The 27,563-nt window shown below is 38.8% G+C and overlaps 1 protein-coding gene across 3 annotated transcripts in view; it reads right to left on the reverse strand.

The window, feature by feature from the left end:
- The window catches only part of cfap299 (cilia and flagella associated protein 299), an 814,201-nt gene that overhangs the window by 781,976 nt on the left and 4,662 nt on the right, over positions 1-27,563 (reverse strand). For all 3 annotated transcript variants that reach the window (XR_011354190.1, XM_069926739.1, XM_069926740.1), the window contains exon 2: positions 11,775-11,905. Coding sequence is in view for 2 of the 3 variants with exons in the window: in XM_069926739.1 (XP_069782840.1) it covers positions 11,775-11,905 (131 nt within the window). In the remaining variant the exon portion in view is untranslated. The remainder of the gene's footprint in view (positions 1-11,774; positions 11,906-27,563) is intronic.

Raw genomic sequence — 27,563 nt, forward strand, 5'->3', positions numbered from 1 at the left:
TCTTTGAATCTCCTTATTAATCATATTGGATGGCTTCATCAGCACTTTATTCCCACAGCAATTTTGGTCCCACTCTTTCAAAGATATACCCAGAATCTATTGTATCCTCTCTGCAGTTTAGCACTAACTTTCATTCTTTCCTCTCAGTTTTGATAAAGGACCTGCAATCTAAATTTGAACTTTGATTCTTCTCCTTGCATAACTTGCTGTGTGTTTCCAGCAATTTATGTTTTTATGTGGCAGCACGTCTGTCATCTTTGAATCCAATCTTTTATTCATTTGCAGGTAAGAGTAGTGGTGTGTTCAGCACAACTGGCATGCTAACCTGCTTCATAGGACAATTCAGAACCATCTGTGATGCTTCTGGTTTCAAATTATACAGGGCAGACTAGATAAGGATGGAAATTTTCATTTCCTGAAAAGCTTTAGTAAATCAGATAGAGTAGGGATCCAACTGTTTCATGGTCACCATTGCAAATAATATGCATTTAGGATTCGTTTTTTTTTAAATGAAGATATACATTAACTGCAGGATGCGATTTGAATTGATTTTTCCAAATTATTGCTCTAGGACATCAGATTTGTTGTCCAATATATTAATCACTGTAGGTGGGAAAAGGTGTGTGATTTAGTGGAACAGAAGTACTATTCTTCCCAACAAGCTAAAATAAGAACATTCAAAATCAGCATTTATTGTGAGAGGAAACAATTCAAGCACATTTAACAACAATAAAAGTCAAGCCAAAATCATGACTAATCGGGGCAGTTCATGTCTAACAATTTTTCTTGCAGTTCTTTGTGTATTTAATCAATTTGGTAAACTTTATATCTCCTCATTTCCATAAGTATTTCATAAAGTCCATCTCAAGAAAATTATTGTTAACAGGATGGAAGGAATATACAAATAGATAGTTTGGTGCTAATAAAATGTCAAAATGTAAAACCTTTGTTGGGAAGTTTAATTAATAGAATTTTACAGAACTATATTAGGTTTCAATACTTATTAAAGTTTTACAGTACATTATTTACCAAACATTCTGAATAGTTTTAATTTGACAGTCCCATAGAAGGCCCAGATTGCAAGCAATGACAAGGTGAAGTATAGGAAAGAGAAAGAGAATATGGTGGCATGGAGTCCGCACAATAACCTCCCCCTCAATGTCAGCAAAATGAAGGGCTTGAGTGGAGACTGGAGCATGTGCCCCAACTACATCAATGATGCCGAGATGGAGATAGGAGAGAGCTTAAAGTTCTAACGTACAAATATCACCAACAATCTAGCCAAACTCTGTGGTCTAGAAACTATATCAATATCTCAACTTCTTTAGGAGCCCAAGGTAATTTGATGTCTTTAATGTTTCTCATAAATGTTTGTGCTTATATTGTGGAAAGTAACCTGCATGGGTGGATCACAGCTTCATATGGGAACTACTCTGCCCAAGACTGCAAGAAACTGCAGAGTTGTGAACACGATTCAAGCTGTGAAGCAAATCAACCTCCCCTTCATGGATTCTATCAAAACTTCCCACAACCTCAGAAAAGCAACCAACATATTAAAGGATCTATTGTGCCTGAGTCACACTATCCTCTCTCCACCTTGTTGGGTAGAAGATGCATGAATTTGAAAACATGAACCACCAGATTCAAGAACAGTATCTTCCATGCTTTATCAGGTGCTTGAAAGGACCCCTCCTCAGTAAAAGAGATTTTCATTTCACAAATCCTACCTCATTAGGCCCCTATGCTGTTTCAACTGAACTTTTCACTGCAACACGAAATTCTGCACATTTGTCTTATTTTCCTACTATCTGCTGTATTTAATTATGGGTTGACAGCATGCAAAACTAATATAAATAATATCAATAAATATCCTCACATTGCATAGCAATGCTTACTGGACCAAATGCAATTCTGGAGTATCCAAAATATATGGAGGTGCAGAAAATAGAGCTGTTTCCTTGCAGATCTGACAACTTCCACTCGATACTGACCTTGGGTGCTGTCTGCATGCAAGTTTCACATTCCACCCTCTAACCACTGAGCTTTACCATGAGTTCTCTAATTTTTCTCACATTCCAAAGATGTGTGGGTTGATTAGTAAATTGACCATAGTAAATTGCATAAACAGGAATGTGGGGAGAATAAAATGGGATTAGGGTGATTAGGTCCTTCATCGCCATCACGGACTTGATGAGCTCTCGGGTCTGTATGATTCTTATGGGAATTCTACGCAATATTAATGATATTAATTTAATTGCTGAAGGAACAGCAGTTCATGTATTGAAATGGCAAGTCAATATTTCAGGTTGGGACCCTTTATTAAAACTCAGATAAAGATTCATAAAAAAGGTGAAACACGCATATAGAGAGGGGGGGAAGGGCAGAGTTGTTATAGAGTATAGAACTGAAGGTGTGAGAGTTGGGTGACAGGTGGAGGAAAAGACCACTAGAAACAGGCCAGAGGAGGGGGAACGGGGATGGTGGTGAGAAAAACATTAGAAAGAGGGAAAGGAAAATAACTACAGGAGGAGATACAGAGAAAGGAAAATTGTAGAATCTGATAAGGGTGGGTTTATCAGAAGCTATAAACAGAACTGGTCAATTCTGGTACATAGTGAAAAGTTTACCTATATTAAATTGTTAAATTGATGGTTGAGTCCTTAGGCAGTAACATGCCAAGAAAAGAGATGAGATGCTATGTAACATAGATAAAAGCTCTCATACGATTGGAGAGAGAACAAATGCTTTTATTAGCTTTCAACAACGGGTAGGGACACTAGTAGGCTTCAGAGGGGTTTTGAGTTTAAGCGGGAAACCAAGGTTATATATAGTTAAATGGGGATGGAGCTAGGAGGTGGGGCCAGTCATCAGTGCAGCACTCTGCCAGTGAATCCCAGTTCACTGCATTCACCCCTTCATGGACTCATATTCTATCCAACCAAGTCCACACATAAATTGCAGGAACAACACCTGATTTTCCATCTGGGCCCTCTTCAGCTGGATGGAATAAACATCAACTTTTCCAGTTTCTGCTCACCTGCTCTCCCTTCCCTCCCATCATCTTTCTCTCAGGTCTCCATTACTTTTCCTCTCCATTCACCTCGCCATCCCTCCTCCCCTTGCTTGCTGCTGTGCCCTCCTTCTGTTCTCCATCTATTACTTCCTTCAATTTTCTACCATGCTCCTACATCCCCCAACCTACCTTTTTATTCTGACACCTGCCAACATTTTTCCATACCTCGATGAAGGGTTCAAGCCTGAAACATTGTTTATGTATTTTTATCTTTGCTATATAAATGGCACTGCTTGACCTGCTGAGTTCTCCAGGATTTTTTTTTAACTTCAACTATGGTGTCTACAGACGTTTGTGCTTTACCCCTTAGCAGGTTCATTGGTCACATGGATGCATTTTAGTAGCATGGGCTCGTGTGCCACAAGGGCCTGTTACAGTGCTGTATTTCAAAAACTGATGACAGACAGGAAGAACAAAAATTCAAGCAATAATCCACAAAGGTGAATAATCAATTAGCAAAGTAAAAGGCAAGTAATCACACCAACCAATTACCCAGGAGGTGAATTCAATTTATGGGCTGTTATTTAACTAAAAAACTTAATTCGATGTCTTTAACTATTACATTAGCATTTGAGCCTTGCACATTCATATACTGTATAAATTATAATGGCATACTTTATGGTAAAAATAATTAGTATGTGTGCATTCTAAACCTCTAAACATTCAGTGAAGCTTTTCCAGGTTTGAAGCTGAGGTGCCAAGTATTTTCTTCCAATGTGTCCACTAATAACAATGAAAATGTCGTATCAGACCACAGCTGCGCGATGTACGATGATATTACAATCAGCAGTGACATATTCATGTTACAGTTTACTTTGGTCAGAGATAACACAAAAGTAGTTCAACTGTACATTCCAATTGGGTTTTTATAAGTCTATCGTAACATATTGTAAATGTTGCAACAGAAACAAGAAGATACACGGTTCTGATTTTTTTTTCCCCAAGTATAACTACATTATAGCTTCACTGAAGTTATTACATTACATGAAAGAGATGCTTCATATTTTCATTCTTTTTCATTCATCTCTGAACCTTCTTGAGTGTGGTCCCGTCAAAGACGCACCAGATTGTTCACAATTTTCCAGGCTCAAAGCAATTGTTACGAGACTGCTTTTCTAAATTGAAATTTAGTTGATGGTTCACATCAAATAAATTTACTGGAACAGTGGTCCAGCAAGAACTTTGTCTACATCAGAGGACCTTTTATCAAAACCTATTATTTACTTTTAAATAAATAAAACATGGAAGTGCCCTGGAAAATAAATTGAAATGCCCACAAACCTGCTAACTTGCAGAATGAATACTTCAATGATCCAACAGGGGAAAAGAATTTAATGTTAAGCATTTCATTCATTCAAATGAAAATGAGTCACTTGCCCAAAGTTTAGTATTTCATTTTGTTCTTGTGAAGCAACCAGGACACAAGCAAGATAAGATGCATGAACAGAAGTAGCCCGTTTGGCCCATTGAGTCGGCTCTACCATTCCACATGAGCTGATCTATTCTTCCATTCAGCCCACTCCCGTCTTCTCCCCTTTGATACCCTGACTATTCAAATACCTATCAATCTCTGTCTTAAATACACCAAACAACCTAGCCTCAGCAGCTGCCTATGGCAGAAAACTCCAGAGGTTCACAATTCCCTGACTAAAGAAATTCCTCCACATCTCTGTTTTAGATGGGTACCCTTCAATTCTGAAGTTGTGCTATCTTGTCCTTGACTTGCCTACCACGGGAAACAACTTTTCCACATCTACTCTGTCCAGGCCTTTCAACATTCAAAATGCTTCTGTGAGGGCTACCTCAATCGTATGACAATAACATCTGCTGTCAATACAAAGGTAGTGGGTTGTAAAAAGGAAGGGGATGAGTTACAGGATACAGGATTGAGAATGAAAACTTGGATAAATGGTGCACCAATAACAACCTTGTACTCAATGTCACCGAAACTAAGAATTGATTGTGACTTCAGGAAAGGAAAACCAGTGAACATTGGGGATCAGAGGTGGAGAGGGGAGCTCATTTACGTTCTTGGGAGTCGCTATCTCGGAGGATCTTTTCTGAACCCAACACATCAATGGCATTGTGAAAAAAAAACACATCAGCATCTCTACTTTCTCAGGAGTTTGAGAAGGTTTGGTATGACACCAGAAACCCTGGCCAATTTCTTCAGAGGTGTGGTGGAAAGTGTGCTGACAAGCTGTATCATGTTCTGGTATAGGAACACCAATTTCCCTAAGCATAAAGCCATCCAAAAGGTAGTGGATGTTGCACAGGATATAACAGGCAAAACCCTCCACACTATTGAGTAGATCCATAGGGAATGCTGCTGTCGGAGGGAACCACCCAGCACCCGCTCATACCACCAAGTTCAAGAACAGCTGCTATTCTCTACTATCAGAATCCTCAACAACATACTCAATCAGAGACTCATTTAATGACTCTTGTGCACTTGATTGATTTTCTTTGCTTTCCCTGTATTGCACAGTTTGTTTGCATTCATTATCTGTTTACAGTTCTTTTGATTGTTTACATGTTCACGCTGTGTGCAGTTCATTTTTTTCACTACCAATGCTGCCATGCCCCAGGAAAAAGGAATCTCAGAGGTGTGTGTACTCTGACAATAGATCTGAAATCTGATTCTTCTGAACTCCAAAGAGTACAGTCCAAACCTGTTGAATGTTCCTCACATGCCAAATCCCTTCATTTCAGGAATTTTTTTTGTGAATTTTCTCTGAACTCTCTCCAATACCAGCACATCCTTTCTTAAATAGAGTCCAAAACTACACCCCATACACCAAATGAGACATCACCAGTGCCATATAAAGCCTCAACAACACATCCCATTTCTTGCATCCTACTTCCCTCGATATGATTTCAGATTTATTGTCAGAGTATATACATGACATCCCATACAACCCTGATATTTTGTTTCTATGGGTAAGGCAGAATTACTACTTATTGATAGTGCAAAAAAACGTGACTCAGCGAACATATGTAAACAAATAAAGAAATATAAACAAACTGACTGTGCAATACAGAGAAAAAAAATCAAAAAAGTACACAAGTAAGAGCGTAGGGCTCGTCGAAAGAACCAAAGACTTGTTGATCCAAACCAAGGCTTTTATTAGCAAAAGACAGGAGCTCTTCACAGGTGGCCGACCAGTCCAGAATGATCCGACCTGGCTAGGGACACAACCCTTTAAGGTCCAGACAGTAGGCGTGACTAAGCTCTCAGCCAATCGCTGTAAGCACAGTCTAGATACTGTAACTATATACACTATATACATTGGTGATAGATCTGTACTATCACAAAGAGTCCTTAAATAAGTTCCTGATTAAGTTTGTTGTTGAGGATGGAGGGGTAGCAGCTGTTCCTGAACCTGGTGGTGTAAGTCTTGTGGCACCTATACCATTTTCCTGATGGCAGCAACGAGAACAGCGTGTGCTGGGTGGAGTGCGTCCTTGATGATTGCTGCTGCTGCCCAATGGCAGTATTCCCTGTAGATGTTCTCGATGGTGAGGAGGATTTAACCATGATGTCTTGGACTGGTGTCCACAACCTTTTGCAGGGCTTTATGCTTAGGGACATTGGTGCCCCCAAACCTAGTCTCATACACCCTCGCAATTTGCTCCTCACTACCTACCCCCACCAAACGTTGTGTCATCTGAAAAGCCATTTATTCCTCAATCCGACTCATTAACATACCATATAACCATATAACCACTTACAGCACAGAACAGGCCAGTTCAGCCCTACTAGTCCATGCCGTAACAAATCCCCACCCTCCTAGTCCCACTGACCAGCACCCGGTCCATACCCCTCTAGTCCCCTCCTATCCATGTAACGATCCAGTCTTTCCTTAAATGTAACCAATGATCCCGCCTCGACCACGTCTGCCGGAAGCTCATTCCACATCCCTACAACATAAAAAAAGTGGCCCCAACACTGACCCCTGATAATCAGTAGCCAGCTAGAATAGGATCTCTTTATTCCCAATCTCTTTTTCTTTCCTATCACCAATGCTCTACTCATGCCAGCATCTTTCCTGCAATTCCATGGGCTCTCATTTTGTGAAGCAGCCTCATGTGTGGCACCTTTTAGTAGGCTTCTGAAAGTCCAAATATACAACATTCACTGCACGTCCTTTGTCTAGCTTGCTTGTAGTTTCCTCAAAAAAAACACGGTAGGTTTGTCAGGTAATACTTTCTCTTAATTAAACCATGCTGACTTTGACCTTTCTTGTCATGCACCTGCAGATACTCTGCCACCTTATCCTTGATAATCAAATCTAAGAACTTCCTAACCACTGATTTTAGGCTAACTTGTATATAATTTCCTTTCTGCTCCGTCTCTCTATTTTAAAATAGCAGAGTGATCTTTGCAGAAGCAACAAAAAACTGTTCTTACCACATGCAGTCAATAATGCTCTCAATGAGTTAGCTTGTTTTCCTTGGTAAATAAGGTAGACGACAAAAGATGTAGTACTTTTCTGGCAAGATTAAGTCTGCAATGCATTCAGATCATCAATAAACAAAATACAATAACTTGGCTGAAAACACAGTTGCTGAAAAGTTCAAAAATAGAGTGCGGTTGCAACTGAACTCTTCTGGAAAATTTAAGGGAACTCAGTTTCAATCCTGAATTGTTGAAACTAGAGGGTCAAACTACCACCAATACATTGCATGTGAAACCAGTGGAACTAACACTCAAACGCTGCAACACCAGCATGAAAAACGCATACCGAGCCAAACCATGACCACACTTCGGCAAGTCTGATCACCTGGCTGTACTTCTACTCTCGGCGAATAAACAGAGACTGAAGACAACAGCACCAGTGGTGAAGACGGAGAAAGTGTGGTCGAGGGAGATGGAGGAGCGGTCTGCAGGACTGCTTTGAATCGATGGACTGGAACATATTCAAGAAATCATCCATAGTCTTGAATGGAAATCCAACTTCATCAAGACCTATGTGGATGAGTGTGTGCCCATGAGCAACTACTGGGTGTTCCCCAACTAGAAGCCCTTGATAAATCAGAGAATTTGCAACCTGCTGAGGGTAAGAACAAGAGCGTTTTAGGCCACGGATCAGGATCTTTACAAGAAGTTCAGATACGACCTGCAGAAGGTAATCTCTGAAGTGGCAATTCTGGAGGAAGCTAGAGACAGAGACAAACATATGCCAGCTACAAAGCGATGACAAACACTGTAGATGATTGTGATGCTTCATTACCCAATGAGATGAACACTTTGAGAAGAAGAACCAAACAGTGCCTATTAGAATCCTTGAAAAGGCTAAGGACCCTGTGATACTTGTCCCTGAGGATGACATCAGAACATCATTCAAGAGGATGAACCCTCACAAGGCATCAGGCCCTGATGGTGTATCTGGCAGGGTACTGAAAATCTGCGCCGATCAACTAGCCGGAGTCTTCATGGATATTTTCAACTATTCATTGCTTCAGTCAGAGGTCTCCCACCTAGTTCAAAAAGGCATAAATCATCCAAGGACAATGTGAGCTGCCTCAATGACTACTGCCCAGTAGAACTAACTTCTACTGTGATGAAATGCTTTGAGAGGCTAGTTATTGCCAGAATTAACACATACCTAAGCAAAGATCTGGACCACTGCAATTTGCCTATTGTCACAAGTGCTCCATGGCTCTCTACTCAGCTCTGGATCAACTCAAAAACAGCAATTCATATATACAGCTGCTCTTCATCGACTACAGCTCAGCCTTTAATACCATTATTCGCTCAGTGCTGGTCCAGAAGCTACAAACTCTAGGCCTCTGTACTTCACTCTGAAACTGGATCCTTGACTTTCTCATCAGAAGACCATAGTTAGTACGAATTGGAAACAATGTCTCCTCCTCACTGATTATCAACACAGGTGCACCCCTAGGGTGCTACTCATTATATACCCATGACTGTGGTCAGGCTATCTATAAGTTTGCCGATGACATCATAGTTGTCGACAAAATTACAAACAGCAATGAGGAAGCATTCAGGAGGGAGACAGATCAGCTCATTACTCTGCAGATAATATTGTGAAATTGATTTCTTTGATTTATATTTCTTGGGAGGAATCCAACCTATTATTGGTTATATCATTGAACACTGAAAAGGCATTTGATAGAGTTGAATGGAGTTTTTTTTTAATTTCAAGTATTGTAAAAATTTAAATTTGAACCAATATTTGTTGGTTGGATTAAGGCTTTATATAAAAATGTTAAAAATGCTACATTTGTGACAAATAGGCAGATATCTCTGCCTTTTACATTAGAAAGATCTACTAGACAAGGCTGCCCCTTGTCACCAGCTCTTTTTACATTAGTTATTGATGATAAGGAAAGATAATAATATTAAGGGTATTAAAGTGAAATCTGATGAATTTAAAATTAATTTTTTTTGCAGATGATGTTTAGTATACTTAACAGAACCTCAGAATTCTTTAAAACGGTTACATGATAGGTTAGAACAGTATTGAGAAATATTTGGTTATAAAATTAATTGGGGAAAAATGTGAGACTATGTCATTAGTTGAAATATCAAATACTCTTTTTTTTGTTATTATTAATTAAAGCTTGATGATTGGATAATTTTGGACATACCAAGACAATCTAAGTTTGAAATTTTACTTATAGATGGTGAGAAGAAGGGATTTATATCTGAAATGTATTCATTATTACAGAATAAAATGCCTGTTAGATTTGCATAAATCTAGGTTAAAATGGAAAAAAGATTGAGGAATAATAATTAATCGAGATGATTGGAGAAATTTATGTAAAGACAGTATGACTAAAATTGTTCATGTGAGATATAGATTAGTTTATTCGAATTTTATACATCAATTATATTTAAATCCAGAAAAATTAAAGGGATAAATTAAATTTCTTCAGATTTCTGTTTTAGACGCCAGAAGGAAGTAGGTTCTTTTTTACATTCTACTTGGACATGTGTAATGGTAAAAAGCTTTTTGGAAGTGACTTAAAGAATTTTTAGAAGTTATTTTTAAAGTTAAATTTTCGTTTGATCCATCAGTATTTTTGTTATGTAATATTAGGAAGTTGAATTTAAAATTAAGACTAACTAGATTTCAAATTACATTTTTAAGATTAGCAATGGTTATAGCCAGAAAATGCTTAGCGATTACTTGGAAAAATGAGACTGATTTAAGTATACATAGATGGCATATGGAATTGATATCTTGCATTCCATTGGAAAAAAAACATAATTTACATGATAATTTTTTTTTAATTGGAAAACTTGGAGCCCTTGCTTGGATTATATAGGTTTAAAATTTTGAATTCTCCGGCCAACTACTAATCCATGACAATTAATTAATTATGTTATTATGGTTTATATCTCCTTTTCTTTCTTTTTTCTTTCCTTGGGGGATAGGTTAGTTGGGTATTGATGGGGTTAGGGCAGGTGAGAGGATTAATAAGGGGGGTAGTAGTTTAATATACCATGATTTTTTTCAATTATGTGTATTGTTTCTTTTCGAATATATGTATCATGGTTTATAATCAAATTAAATATTAAAAAAAAGACTAAGCTGCTTAGAAACTGCAGCAATGTACTAGAGCCACCTATAATAACCATAATGATCTTTCTTTATGATTTTTGAATCATTACTCTGCTTTATCTATCTTTAGTCTGTGAGCCTGGAAGAACTTTTGTTGCCCCAAAACTCTGATTTCTGCTATCATCCCTCTGAGAACTTCAACTGCTTAAACCAGAAAAGGAATGAATATTTACCACATGCAATCTGAAATCAGCACTGCTTTAACAATTTTCTCATTCTTTTCTTGATGTTTCCTCTTTGGCCATTCAATGAACAAATCATGCTATTGAAGAAATGTTGAGTGATTGGGATCTGGTTTCAAAATGGTTGAATGGGATTCCACATTTGAAGCCAAATAGAATATCAGCAGTTGAAAGCAGAATTAGCATGGTACTGAGTAATGAAAGTAGTCCAATCTTGATCCTCAGAGAAAACATTAGGGTTAAATTCATTTAACCTATAAAGCTTGAAAGGATCCGTTTTATGGGCTTAGAGTTGGGTTCATTTCTGCATTAGTGGTACTGAAAACTGAGCTACGGACTAAAATGTTAAACTGAAACATATTTTCAGTGTGCTTCAGATGAACTTGGGTTTGGAGCTAAAGTAAGAGAGGTATTTTGTTTAAAAATGGACTTCTGTAGTTATAATTTTTGATCTGTGCAAGTTCCTTGAACGTTCCTGTTTAAATTAAACACATATTGTATGAACATATATAAATAAGTTTCTTGAAGGAAATAATCCCACTCTATGGTGTAAAATTATAAAATGTAGAAAACAGGGACACAGTATCAGATAAAGTGATCTTATTTGTTGCAATGTAACAAAATTAACATATTATGTCATTCATAAGGAGTAAAATTAACTTGCTATATCTTTACATTCCTATGTCTTTGATTATTGGATTTATTAATGCTGGAAAAAGAACTCAATTGCTTTCATTATATTTTATTTTTACTTTACACCTTCCTTCCTGAATAAAGAAAGTGAGAAAATAATTTTCAAACCAGATCCTCGTCAACTTCCATTAATCTGATGACAGACGGACAAATATTCAAAACATATATTGGTTCTCTTTATCAGAACAAAATTATAAAATATCTTTTAATACCAAGGAACTGGAATAAACTCACGTTTTCTGGCTTTTTTTAGCAAGTCTTGCAGCCTCAGCAGCTGCCTTCCTCATTTCAAACTCTTCTCTTTTCAGGACCTCTCCACTTCCCCTGTATCCCAGTTCCACAAGCTGCCGAGCCAACTCTTCATCCTATGGAATTCATGGAGATTATTTATCAAGGCAGAACTAAAATTCCTTCACTGGTTGACTGTCTAATATGATGGCAATGAAGAAAAAATACCTTACAACTATTGTATTAGGTCCAGCTAATGATAATACAGTGAATTGGAGGTGAAATGATTTTTCAACAAAAATGTTTTAATCTTGTCTCAGAAGAATTATAAAGTAATCTGAGCACTTCCCAAAGAAGATTACTGAATTTCAAAACTTTAAAGTCTTACTCACCAAAGATGATAAAAAAATTCATTAAAAATTCCAAATAACTCATTATAATGATTCATATCAACCATTCTCAACCTTTTTTCAGCTATGGCCCGCCAAAGACTCTGCTCAATGTTTATGGGTCCCCTTCCCTGTGAATAGTCAAGTTTTGGTTTCTTCCAAACTTCTACCAACTACATTAAAAAAAATTGTTGCGTGAGATGAAAAAAAAGGCTTTTGCTTAAAAGTGCTGTGGCCCCCAGGGGGACCACAGGGCCCACATTGAGAACAGTTATTTTAGATAGAAGTGAATGCATAACCAAACTACAGAAGGTACAGGGAGATCTCAGAGTGTCACTGCAGATTCTGAAGATAGCGGAACAAATGCCGATGCATAAAAAGTGAGAGCAGGAGGTCATGCTTGAATTATATAAAATATTAGTTAAGCCACAACTCAAGCATGTTCTGGTAATCAGATTTCAGAGAGGATGCGACAGCACTACTATGGAGAAGATGCAAGATGGCGGCACTGCCGGGCTGAAATGGCAGCGCTGGTGCTAGTGCGGACCCATAAGGAGCGAGGGAGCGGAGATATGGCGCTCCCACAGGCACCAGCTGCCCAGTCAACTGTCATCGGCTTTGAACTGCCTGTTGAGGGAGTCGACAGTGGTTTTAGTTGAAATCCCGCTACCATAGGTCTGCATCAAAGATGGTGGCACCTATTAATCGGCACCAGCCACGAGGGGCTGCAGACTCCAGGGAAACGGAGGACTGGAGCAGGGCACCAGAGGATGAGAAGATCATGCACTGTCTGAGAAGGAGAAGCAGAGAAAACGACCTGCAGGGACAGTGACCATGGTGGCTGATCAGTGACGGGGCACTGTGACTGAGGGACCAGTACTTACAGCGGGCTGTTGGCGACTCAGGGTATGGAACCCATAGAATCTGTGGGTTGCTGGAGACTGCTGTCGACTCTCGCCGAGCTGTGAACTGCTGGAGAGTAGCTCAAACTGGTTGGAGGGGTACCAGGTATCAGAACCAGGATGCAAGGAGGTGCCAAGGGCACTGAAGGGTTCTTGACTGTGTCAGAGGTTTGGATCAGGAGCTCAGGTTGCCAGTGGTTTAGATTGGACTCTTGTGTGGCTGCGGGGGCTGCAGAAGTCCTGGAGGCGAATCTACGGAAACTCGGTGACTCTGGCGGGACTCTCTTTTGCTCCTCTCTGACTAAGTCTGACTGTAAGAGGCACTTAGGCAATTCCTGCCAGTGCTGAATCTGTCTGCCTGGCAGCAGGAAAAAAGAGATTTCATATAATATGACACCATTTTACTGCTATGATAATAAATTAAATCTTGAATATTGAAATATTGCCAGTTCTGTACAATTCCATTTTGGATATTGCCTAATCTTAAGTTTTTTTCAAATAAAGAAGGCAAAAGGAAAATGTTATTGATGTTTACAAAATTGTAGGCACTCTAGAGGACTTCATCAAACTGATTTCTCATTTTTTTTAAATTCCTTATACAGTGACGGCTCATCCACACAAAAGGTGAACCGGCTTTCAGAGTCGTGGGCAAATCTCCGGCAGATCTGACTGTGAGAACTCTGGATGCAGGGCAAGCCCACAGCCTAGCAACTGATGTCATAAACGTCTTGAGAGTCCCAAGCATCATCGGGTTCCGAGGGATTTAAACGTGTGCAAAAGTTCTATAAAAGCTATCCATGGTTCAACTCACTTTCGACTCTGTGTGGTTCTTTTGCTCACTACGTGCCTAGTGCAGCTACAATACCAAATAAATCACCAGTGCTGTTATTACAAATAATGTCTAGTAATTATTTCAAAGTATTCTTCTTTCTAACTGAATAGAGTTTAATAGTAATTACACATTATGTCTCAAATAAACAATTATGTTTAAGGGATACAAATCCTGGAAAAATCATCAACCTTAAATATTGAGCAAGTGCCTACAATCAGCTCCAAAAACACCCCATTCTTTTAAATTATTTTAAATCCTTTACTCCCTGTTACCATTCAATAAATAAATGTAATAGTATAAAGTACCTACAAAAATAATTAAGTGTTAACCAATGTGATATAGTCACCCTTGAATATTATACAATTCATAAAATATATACCCAAAATTATTAGTCTATTCGTACTATATATTATCGAGATGCCCTCCATTGAATCATCAATTTATCTCAAAATAGAAATGAAAGGATTTTTTATATAAAGAAACATCAGATATTCTGTAGATCTATGAATAGACGTTTAATTATAATGACAATTTTTAAATATGCTGTAGTGGTACAGCATCTAAAATAGTTGTTAGTTTCTAGCAATGATATGATCAAGTGCTGCCATCTTGTGTCTATTAAATATACAATAAAAACCAATGGATTTCAATAGACAAACAAAAAATTGATATAATCAGAATATATAGTGCCAATATTTAAAGCACCACATTTTTTAGTTTCAGGCTTTTCCAAAAATTATGCTTGAGGTGATTTTGGGATGATCATTCTAAATTTAGACAAGGAAACACAAGTATGCTATTTATGCTAGCAGGTCTGATTTTTTTTAAAATCTGTTATCCCTGATGTTTTACTGTAATCATGTACAAGTTTCCACTTGTACCAATATAAATTGGAAGCCAAATCTCTGCATTGCAATCATTGTGGAATAGACTCAGCAACAGGAACGCATCATGCCAATTTGCTGGGACATTTTTGCCATTTAAAGGGACATTTTACTGATGTCAGAATACCTGATCAAGCACCTTCAGATGTCAGCAAGGTATGCAAATATCTTTCAATGTTTCCAGTGCAAATGTAACACTAATTTTTTTTTTAAACAATCATCTGAGGCACATTTTGCTTTTGAATTATCACTTAAAAGTAGAAAAGGTTAGAAGCAGAACAGAAATTAGAATAGCTGTCTATCTATGCAAGGCAGAAAGGAGACTTTGGAGCATTTTGTGAAGAGCTTATGGCTTGAAATTTTTGGAGGCTTTCTACCTGGAGCCCCCGAATGAAAAATATATTTTATGCATACTTGCTGGTCACAAAGAATCATTTTATGATGAATGACATGCTTCCACGCAGTATACACAACTCCTCCATCCTGAAGGAATATACACTGCCAGACATTATTAGCAGGCAGTCTTGTCTGGGGGAGCCAGCCCAACTTAGATTTCATTAGCTACTCTCACAAGGATGCTCATCCACTAGAACAGATCTCAAAAATTGCCTGCATTACTCCAAGGGTACATGCCATCCAAATGTTGAATCTTCCCCATCATCTGCCTCATATTTCAGGACATTGTCAGAATCATAATTTATAGTCACAAAATTTGCAGCAGCATCATTATTATATAAAAAAACCACATTTCAAAATAAATAAAATTAGTGCAAAAAAAAAGAAAAAAGGATAAAGTGAGGCAGAGTCCATGGTTCATTTCAGAAACATGATGGCAGAGGGTTAGAATCTGTCCGTGTGCTTTCGAGTGCTCGTCTTCAGGCTTGAGTGTGCTTAAAGACAGCAGTAACTGCAGAGGAAACAGAGAAACAATCGAGGCCGCTATCAGGCTCAGCATCCACATTTTCAGTGTCCAGCTGAGTGAAGGAGGCAGGCATTTATTTGCAAACTCAGTTCTGGATAACCTCCCTTCTGCTGCAGTGACAGCAAATTGGAGGACACAGCATAGATCTATAATGGAAAACATAATGGAGAGATAATGTCACCTTGATCTTCACTCAGAGAGAATTTTCTTCAGAGCTCTGCAAGAAAATGCCCCAATTAAGTGAATACTTCAATCCTCAACAACACTGTGCAACAATAGCCCATTTTACACTTGCATCCCATTAAATTGGCCATTCTGTGTCCCGGGATAAGAATGGGGGTTTGGCTTTTCACACTTGACCACTCCGAACTGGGACACTTGCAAGAAGCCATCCCCAGGGTTAGGACTGTTCTACCTTGACGCAGTGAGTGATGGTGGACCTGCCCTAATTGCTGATCAATGTATTATGATCTTACATTTGAACAAAAGTAATCATGCCTAATTATAACATAATTAAGCTTTATGCACAGCACAGTCTGAGCCCTTCAGCCTATTGTTGTTGTGCAAACCTATATAAACTTTATTAGGGAGCATGGGAAAGTGCTAACAATAAATAGCAATAGCAGAAAATGTTTAAACAGGGTGGGAAAGTTGGTAGTGCTAGAACACATAATCTATAAAGACCGTAGGAAAAAGCGATCCATTTTTCCACACTGTTTAAATTATGCACTATAGCACTACCAACTTTCCCACACTCTTTAAAAATGGTCCGCTATTGGTATTTATTTCCTCTCTTTCCCACTGCAACTTTCCCAAGGCAAGGTTTATACCTTCATTTTAATCTTTTTTTCATTCACATTCCTACACTCACACAAAAACATGGGTCATTTCAATCCCACAATGCAATTACCCATTCTATACTTTCCTGATTGCAATGCTGGCATTTACAGACGTTGGGGCTTGTACTAGGGGGTCAAGGCCTCAATCCCTGGCATAAGATGGCGTCATCTGATGCCAGCATTGAGCTGATTTTGCTTTCACACTAGACACTTTAAAAGCTGATTGGCCGTTAATTCCTGGAATCACTTGCAAATGTGAAAGGGGCTAATAATAACTCAGCAAAGTCCAGATGATGCATAAAATCTCCTCTCATCTGACCATAAATCTACTTTCATTAAATTTCAAACGTGAATGATTGAACCACAGCTCCAATTTCTTTAATCGCCAACTACAACATTTTGGTTTTTCTCATGAATGGAATCTTGCTTAAGCAATTTAGACGTTGGTGTAAAATACATTTTCTGAGAGGATCTCAACATTGCCAGTCTTTAATGGTGCACATCCACAAGAAATGCCTTGCAATATCATGAAATTTCTTTCAGCATTTCTCAATTGTGTGGGAATCCTTGCACCTATCAAGCTCTTGTGATTGTGGGCCTAGTTGTCTCCCATATGTCACCCTATCTGATTCCCAGCCTTTCTTCTGATATAAAACTTGACCAGTACTTTTCTCTTTTAAGTTCAACAGTGGAGCCATTGCCCTCTCATCTGTAATATCCATGCTCTCAAATAAAGCTAATGTTTACATTGCTGATATGTAACTGCTGCAGGGAGAGTTTATTCAAGGGCTGGATGCTCTTCTCTCAAAATTGCACAGCTGAACATCAGATGACCAAAACTGGTTGGGTTCCATTGGAACTTCTTTGGCCTTTTAGAGATCCCTTAACAGTTTTAAAGATTGTGCACGAGTGGAAACCACCCTAATGCACAGCAGAAATGTGGAGGATGTTTAGCAACTTGTGGTGAGCTATTGAACAGAAGCAAACACACAAAACATAAAGTCTGTTCTACAGGCTTTATTCAACATAAACTTCCACAGAACTGGCTATGAGAATGCTGCTGCAAGCTCTGAGACTGGCCTCAAAGGGCCAGATCTAGCTTATATCCCGGAGGGTGATTGGCAGCCGACCAGGTGGGACTTGTCCATTCAGGTCAGCTGGTAGACAGCCAGCCAGCTGTTGCCTTGTCCTCCAGTGCTCTTCTGCAGGTACACAGGTTTCCCCCTGCAGTAGGCTAGTGGTGTATCACCATATTCACCCCTTTCTTTAAAATTGACCTGGGGGGTGAGTTTACAGTCCATGATTGACCAGAGCCCCAAAACATATATACATTATTTACAAGTTTAGATGATCCAGTGGCCGTCGGAGTCTCTGTGACCATCGCAGGATTGGCTCCTGGTCACAGGTTGGCGAGGGTAAGGAGGGCTGGGGGCGGGAGTGGCTGGCATGGTGCAGCACGGTGGGGTTGCCAGGGTTGAGGTGTGTGTGAGGCATTGGATGGGTGGGGGGGGGGTTCATCCTCAATGGTTAGAGTGAGTCCTGGGTGCCCAGAGAGGTCTTGGGTGTCCCATAGCTGTCCGGGGTCGGGGGAGTGTGTCAGGCCGGCATGATCCTTGGATGAAAGATGCTGTTGTGCTGTGGTGGGTGTTCCTGCTGGTGCCAGGTCCCTGGTTGAGACGGTGTCTTCCCTGCCACTGCTGAACCTAACATATTCCCTTGGACCTTGAGGGAAGCTAGTGTAGAAATTGCAGGGCCCTGGCAGAAATATTTAAAATGTCCTAAGCCATGGATGTGGGGCTAGAGGATTTGAAGGTAGCTCCTCTAGTTATTTTGTTTAAGAAAGGCTCCAAATGTAACAATGGAAATTATAGGCCTGTGAGCTTGAAGTCAGTAGCTGGTACGTTATTGGAAGGAGTTCAAATCGATCTGATATACAACTATGTGGATAGCCAGAAAATGATTAAGGTTAGTCAGCATGGCTTTGTGTGTGGAGGTTACCAAGAAAGTTAATGAAGGAAAGGTCGTGGATGTTCCCTTAATGGATCTAAGTAAGGCCTTTGACAAGGTCCCACTTGGGAGGTCAGCCATAAAAGTTCAGATGCCAGGTATTAATGGTGAAGCAGTAAACTGGATTCGACCATGACTGGGCAGGAGAAGCCAAAGAGTAGTGGTGGATGATTGCTTCTCAGACTGGAGGCCTGTGACGAGTGATGTGTCTTAAGGATCGGTGCTGGGTGTTTGTCATCAACATCAATGATCTGGATGTTCATGTGATGAAATGGATCAGCAAGTTTGCAGATGACACTAAGAATGGAGGTGTTGTGGATAGCAAGGAAGGCTTTCAAAGTTTGCCGAGTGATCTCGACCAGCTGGAAAAATGGGATGAAAAATGACAAATGGAATTTAATGCAGACAAGTGAGAGGTGTTGTATTTTGAAAAGACAAGCTAGGAAAGAAAATACATGGTAAATGGTAGGGCATTGAAGAGTGCGGTGGAACAGATACACAATTCCCTAATACAGATACACAATTCCCTGAAAGTAGTGTCACAAGTAGATAGGTTTGTAAAGAGAGTGTTTGGCATATTGGCCTTCATAAATTAAAGTATTGAGTATAGGAGTTGGGATGTTATGGTAAAGTTGTACAAGACATTGGTGAGGCCAAATATGAAGTATTGTGTGCAGTTTTGGTCACCTAACTACAGGAAATTTATCAATAAGATTGAAAGAGTACAGAGAAGATTTACTAGGATGTTACCTGGTCTTCAAGAACTAAGTAAAAGGGAAAGGTTAAATAGGTTAGGACATTATTACCTGGAGTGTAGCAGAATGAGGGGAGATTTGATGGAGGGATTTAAAATTATGAAGGGAATAGACAGAGTAAATGTAGGTAGGCTTTTTGCACTGAGGGTCAGTGGAATAAAAACAAGAAGACATACATGGGTCAAAGATGAAAGAGGAAATGTTTAGGATGAACATGAGGGGGAACTTCACCCAGAGAGTGGTGGGAGTGTGGATCGAGCAGCCAGCTGAAATGGTGAATACAGGCTCAATTTTAACATTTAAGAAATAAGTTGACAGGTATGTGTGGCAATTTTGCATCTTTCAAACAAAAACTTTTTTTTAGATATTTACAAATTAGACCCTTTGCTCAATCTCAGATCCCTGATTTTCCTGGAATTCCTGAGACAATTGTTCTTGACACTTTCTTTTGATCAACAATCTCCCCATAAAGGCTTAATATCTCTTATTTATGATAATTTGGCTGATCTAAGACTAGTCCCACTAGTTAAAATCCATAACATCTGGGAACAGGATTTGAATCTCTCATTGTCTGATAAGGTTTGGGACTATGTTTTTAATTTGATTAACACTACTTCCTTTTATGCACGGCATTGTTTACTGCAATTTAAAGATTTTAAGTGGTACACAGAGCACAAATGTGTAAAGTTAAATGTAAATGTAATCTAAAGTTAAATGAAAAATGTAAAATAGGTGATGCTTCTTTAGTTCATATGTTCTGGACCTGCCCTAGCTTAGAAGAATTTTGGAAATATGTTTTTCAAACACTATCAGAAATTCTTGTTAAAATTAGAACCTTGCCCTTTAATTGCTCATTTTGGATCACTTCAAGATGTTGATACATTACTGACTTCAATTTTATCTTTTATTTCATTGATGGTCAGATGTACAATTTTGATTAAATAGAAAAATAACACTCCACAATGCACACATGTACAGTGTCTAAGAGATATTATGGCTTGTTTAACTCTAGAAAAAAAAATAGATATGCTGTCAAGGATTCAAATGTTAAATTCCAAAGACATGGGGATCATTTATGGACTATTATCAATAACTCAAGAATTTCTAGAATGTTATAGAATTATGGCGCTGTGTTGCCCCTCTCCAAGTCAGTGTCACTTGATTCATACATGTCAATGTTCAACATTGCTTAGAAGAAGGGGTTTTGATTTTTTTCCTTTTCTCCTTCTTTTTATTTTGGGTTTTTTTTCTTGTTAAATTTTACCTCATTGTCATGAGTGTGCTCTGGATTTCCTTATTATGAGAATATTTACAAAAAAAAATTTGAATCTTGTAGCACATTGCATAATTGTACTTTTAAATTATTTATACTGTAAAATATTAATAAAAATATTTTAAAAGAAAAGCTGGATGGAGACCTATGGATTGGGTCTCACCTAACCTCAATAGAAAAATCCTACTTGCATTTACCCATTATAATTTTGAATAGCTCTATCAAATCTTCCCTCACCTGTTTAACCTTTCCCTGTAACTCAAGCCCCAGCAATATCATGTCAAATGTTCTCTGTCCTCTTTCAATCTTATTGAAATCTTTCCTGTAGTTAGGTGACCAGAATTGCACACAATACTCCACATTTGGCCTCACTATTGTCTTATTTCATTTTACCATAACATTCCAACTCCTATATTCAATATTTTCATTTCTGAAGCCCAATATGCCAAAAGTTCTCTTTATGACCCTATCTACCTGTGATGCCAGTACCTATATTCCCAGACCTCTCTGTTCTACAGCACACTTCAGTGCCTTAACATTTACCATGGATGTCCTACCTTGGTTTGTCCTTCTAAAATGTAATATCTCACATTTGTCCGCATTAAATTCCATCTGCTGTTTTGCAGCCTATTTTTACAGCTGGTCCAGATCACTCTGCAAGTTTTAAATACTTTCCTTGCTGTCCACACCTCCAATCTTTGTGTCATCTGCAAATTTGCTATCTAATTTACCACCTTATCATGCAGATCATTGATTTAGATGTCAAACAACAATGCTCCCAGCCCCAATCCCTGAGGCACACCACTCATCACAGTCATCCAGTCTGAGAAGCTACTATCACTCTCTGGCTTCTCCTGTGAAGCCAATGTCAAATCCAGTTTACGACCTCACCATGAATAGTGAGCGTCTGAACCTACCTGACTAACCTCCCATGTTGGACCTTCTCAAATGCCTTACTAAATTCCATTTGGACAGCATCCAAAGCCTTTTCTTCATCAACTTTCCTGGTAACCTCCTTAAAAAACTCTATTAGATTAGTTAAATATGACCTACCATGAACAAAGCCATGTTGACTATCACTAATCAAATCCTGACAATGCAAATATTTGTATATCCAATCACTTCGAATAGTTTTAAAGAACTTAATTACTATTGATATTAAGCTCACTGGCTGATAATTTTCTGAATTATTTTGGATCTGTGGCTAAGGATATTTTTAAAATATTTGCTAGGGGCTCTGCAATTTCTACACTAGTCTCCATCAAAGTCCAAGGGAATACTTTGTTTAGCTCTGGGGATTTGTCTACTCCTATTTTATCTTAAGACAGCAAGTATCAGTATAGGTTCCATTGTCTCACTACTTGTTTGCCCCAATTCCCTTGTTCCTGTGCTAGTTTCCTGAATGAATACAGATGCAAAAACAAAACATTTAAAATATCCCAAACCTCTTTTGGCTGCAGAGCTGGCCACTCTGATCTTTAAGGGGAAAAATTTTGTCTCTTACTATCTCTTTGGCACTTAATATACCTGTAGAAGAACCATCGGATTTTTGTTCACCATGTTTGCCAAAACAATGTAATTTCTTCTTTTAGTCCTCCTGATTTCCTTCGTTTTTACCTCCATTTATTATATTCCTCAAGTACCACATTGGTTCCTTGTTGCCTGTTATCTGCTCTGCACTTATCTCTTCTTCTTAACCAGGTCTCCAATATTCCTCAAAAACCAATGTTCCTTAGCCTGTGATGCACAATCAATTGCTCAAAGACTGAAGTAGTTGAAACCGAAGGCTTTTATTTGCAAGAGATTTACAGCATCCCTTGTGTTGCTCACTCACACTGACCCAGACACAAACTGGGGGCAGGCTTGTGGCATAGCAGCCTTCATGGGGAGAAAGGGGTGGTGTCACAAGCCGGCCAGTGAAAGCAGGGTCATTTACATATATGAACAGTGGTTTCACCACAACCTGTAAACTTTGCCTTTAATCATTACAGAAACACACAAATACTGTATTCTGAAAATTTCACCTTTGAATGCCTTCCACTTTCCGAGCGCATTCTTGCCAGAGAATACTCTGGTCCAAATCATGCTTGTTAAATCCTTTCTCATTTCCACAAAATTGGCCTTTCTCCAATTTAGAATATCAGCCCCAGGACAAGACCTACTTTCCTTGAAACTACTGGCATTATGATTACTGGATCCAAAGTGTTGCCCTTTATATACATCTGTCACATGTCAAAAAATGGATTACCAATATCCTTGATTTATTTTTTGATTTAAAGTTTTATCATGGTGGATTGATAGCAACCATTTATAATAACCTGATGGATCTAAAAATATGTTCAAGGAGGGAAATTAGGAATGAATGGGAAATAGATACGAATATGTTAATTTTAGGTGAAAATGGGATACTACGCTTGAGCGGATTAACAATACTTCATTCTATCCACGTGTTACGAGCCCAAAGGACCCCAAAACCCAGCAGCAATAGAAATTCACCAAGACAAATGGTTACTTAAACAAAACTTGCTTTGAATTTTCTTTAAGCATAAAAAAGATCAACTTATTACTATTAATTTAACCCCTTCTAATTCTAAGCGCACATGTATGTAAGATCTGAAAAGTTATTTGATTCACAGTCCAATTTCACTTCTCACCTCTCCAAGTTCACTGGTATCAGGCAATTCTTATACTGTGCACAGAATTTAACATTTATGAATTTTCAGCAAGCTCTGGTGTTTAAAAATAATTTGTTACCGCTCAGGTAGGTTCTCATAGGTTTCAAAGAGAGATTCGTTGCTCGTTGGACACACATAAACTGATTCACTCTGATCGGCCACTTCAGTGTCTTGCCAAAGAAACTTGCCCCATCAGGGTTTTCCAAATGATCACCTCTTCTTCTGCAGGTCACCACAAAGTTCCTTTTTGTTTCCCTTATTTCAGGTGAAACACTCTAGCCAGACATTTCCTCATGTATGGACCACAAGGTTTTTCAACAGGCTGAACTCAGAACTCACAACCCATCTTCAAAATGGAGTTTTTAAACAAGTTGCGAGCTTGCCATGCTGCAGAAACCAGTTCTCTCTCTCTCTCTGAGAGAAAGCCTGTTTGGTCTCTCTTCTCTCTCTCTACTTGCAAAACCACATGACCTTCTTAGAACAGCAAACTGAATCCAGACAGATTGCAGTACCGTTCATCTATTGCTTTCAAAACAATAATCCATTAAAACCTACTTTTGAAGTCCTTCAGCAAAACACTTTCCATTGTCTTTACAAAGGCACTGGGCCCGGAGCTCTTGCATTTCACATGAGATCTGTTTTGTGAAGTGTTAGTGTTTGTTTGTGACCTACAATAAAATCCCCAATCTAACTCTTCCAAAAACATATTTATACATAATATAAAATATAATCCGTCACACAACATTGTTTATTACAATTTAAAGTGGTATATAGAATAGATATATCCAAACCTAAACTATCTAATTTCTATTCTGAATGTAAAATGAAGTATCTCTAATTCAAAATGTGTTGGGATTGTCCAAAACTAAGATTTTTGTGAATAATTTTTCCAAACACTATTAGAGATTTTTAGGTTCAAAGTAGAACCTTGTCCTTGTATTGCTTTGTTTTGTCATTCTTAACAGGAAAATATGTCCTTGAATTTAATTCAAAAAACAATTGTAGTTTGAATTGACAGCCAGATGAGCAACTTTGATGAAGTAGAAAGATAGTTTACCACCAACTCAAATACAATGGATACAGGATATTATGTCTTGCTTGAGTTTGCAGAAAATTAGATATAACATTAAAGAGATTATGATTGAATTTGACAATATATAGACTATTATCATAATTTGATTACATAGACAGGGGTGCTCTGGGGGTTCCCTGTACATTGTCCGTGAGCTGAGATTTGATCCTTTACATATTATTTGCTAGTGACCATGTTTAGTGGAATAGTGGAAGTGGTTGGAATAGAATGGGGGGGGGGGGGGGGGTTCTTTTTCTCTTTTTTTCCTTCTTTATCCTTTTATCTTTATAAATAGAAGAGACCACTTTAATTAGGCAATTCATCACGAATGTGTTCTAATAACAGAATATGAGTTGAAGTTTTCCTCAGGGAATTTTTACTGTAGTTGAACATTATATACAAGACAATGTATAAATTACTTATGATTCATATTTTGTATTCTATTCCATTAGGCTGTGCAATTATTGTATGTTCACTATGTAACATTTCTCTCTTCCAAATCAATAAAAAAATATTAAAAGATAGGAAAATTGATTGGGTTATGATTGAATGGTGGTTAGGCTCAACTAGCCCATTTCTGCTCCTACGTCCTTATGATTTATATTTTATATATATGTGTGACCATGATGAATAGATGCATGTGCCACAAAAGCACTGGCATATTGTACTAAAAACAAAGATGAACAACGGAAGCCCGGGACATTGAGCTGCCAGTGCTGTCCTTCATGGAACCAAGTTTCACTAATGGCCACAAGGTCATAATTCCATGTGCCAATCGACATTCTAAACTAATTTGCCTTTCTTGCAATGATTCTTGCATTGAAATTGATGCACGTGAGAACATTATTTTCACAACGTACACAGACAGCATCATTTTTTTCTCCTTGTAATGTGATTGATGGAGGCTTGTGTGAAGCTCAAACGCGCAATGGCCAGTATCTACAATGGTCTTCAGGCAAATTGGAGAAAAGATAGGAAAACTGGGTTTATATTGGGACCTACGGGGGCAGAGCCAAGAATAGGGACCGGTTATCTAATCTACACATAAGACAGTGAATTCCAGTTCACTGCATTCACCCCTCAATGGAGAAAGGTTCGGAGAGCTCATTGCTGTATCTGACCCAACCTTGTTGGTTGTCGTGCAGTTGGATAACCATGTTGAGGAACTTAGGGGGGCATCCGAGGCACTCTAGTATTTGCCAAAGCCCTTTCCTGCTCATGGTGTCGAAGGCTTTGGTGAAGTCAACAAAGGTGATGTAGAGTCCTTTGTTTTGTTCTTTGCACTTTTCTTGGAGCTGTCTGAGGGCAAAGACCATGTCAGTAGTTCCTCTGTTTGCACGAAAGCCACACTGTGAGTCTGGGAGGACATTTTCGGCGACACTAGGTAGTAGTCTATTAAGGAGAATCCTAGCAAAGATTTTGCCTGCAATGGAGAGCAGCGTGATTCCCCTGTGGTTTGAACAGTCTGATTTCTCGCCTTTGTTTTTGTACAGGGTGATGATGATGGCATCACGAACCCTTCTCCATTGACAACAGCGTGAAGCAAGGCTGCGTCCTCACACCAACTCTCTTTACTATCTTCTTCAGCATGATGCTGAAACAACCCATGAAAGACCTCAACAATGAAGACGCTGTTTACATCCGTAACGCACGGATGGCAGTCTCTTCAATCTGAGGCGCCTGCAAGCTCACACCAAGACACAAGAACAACTTGTCCGTGAACTACTCTTTGCAGACGATGCCGCTTTAGTTGCCCATTCAGAGTCAGCTCTCCAGCGCATGACGTCCTGTTTTGCGGAAACTGCCAAAATGTTTGGCCTGGAAGTCAGCCTGAAGAAAACTGAGGTCCTCCATCAGCCAGCTCCCCACCATGACTACCAGCCCCCCCACATCTCCATCGGGCACACAGAACTCAAAACGGTCAACCAGTTTACCTATCTTGGCTGCACCATTTCATCTGATGCAAGGATCAACAACGAGATAGACAATAGACTCGCCAAGGCAAATAGCGCCTTTGGAAGACTACACAAAATAGTCTGGAAAAACAAACACCTGAAGAATCACAAGTGCATTGATCTCATCAGTTACCATGAATATCTTTCTGGGGATATTGTTGATATTACCTCTTCAGACTTTTTTGGATGATTGGTAAACAACCAGCTTTAAATCCATAAGCAAACTTATAGAAGGTAACCAAGTTATACATCTAGATCATGATCTCATTTCACAAGTTATGCTGCATGCAGAAGTTCCCTTGGAGGAGACACAACACTAGATCCTGTGCTGAATATCATTATCAAATGATGGCTACAAATTAAGAAAGAAATCTAGTTGTCTCCAGAATCTGCCTTTCATTGGTGAACTAAAGTGGGTAAATATCATTAGCTGAGTCTAATGTAATCCATCAAAGCATCTTAGTCTTTAAAATACAAGGTCCAGGCTTTCAGAATGTTCCTTAAAGAGATGCAATAGACCAGATAAATCGATCCTGGACAGAAAAGCTTGGCACTCTTATTGCATTGGCAACATTTTGCTTCTATTTTTCATCATCCAAAATCTCTGTTTTGCATCTTGTCCAGAAACAGATATGTGGAATGCCTTTCACCGAAAGATGTTCCACATCTAATGAAAAAGGTTGAAGTAAATCTTCAACAAAAGGTCAGGCATAAAATTGTCAAACTTGCTCTGTTGCACTACTCCTGCGCTTCATTGCAGATATAATTGACAATGTTGACAGTCCTTTGCCTCCAAGTGGGCAGGTTGTAAGTTTCTTCAAGTTAAAAGAGATCAAGAAGAATAGAGTGAGTCTTAAAGATAAACTAGAAAGACAGTGTAAATTTGAGTTTTAGAGAGAAGCTGGAATTTGCTTTAATTTCTCTTCTTGTACAAAAATCCAATCAAGCTGATACATTTACAAAAAAGTCTTTACTTATCAGTGACATAAAAAGTGTTGTTTTGACTTTAATGGACTGCAAAATAAAAAATGGGTTGGGTTGAGTCATGTCGTGTCCAGTGCAACTTTCGTCTGTACGAGTCCCAAGATTATATTTAATTTTTGGGTCCTCATGACTGGTAGCAGATTGTGAAGCCTCACAAGATATAGGAGCAGAAGTAGGCCCATTGATCCATCGAGTCTGTTCCCCTATTCTAATCATGAGTTGATCCAACTTAGCTCCACTCCCTGTCTTTCTCCCCATAACCTGCAATGGCCTGACTAATCAAATACCTGAAAATCTCTGCCTTAA

This window comes from Narcine bancroftii, chromosome 3 (genome assembly GCF_036971445.1).
Source record: "Narcine bancroftii isolate sNarBan1 chromosome 3, sNarBan1.hap1, whole genome shotgun sequence".
NCBI classification, from domain to species: domain Eukaryota; kingdom Metazoa; phylum Chordata; class Chondrichthyes; order Torpediniformes; family Narcinidae; genus Narcine; species Narcine bancroftii.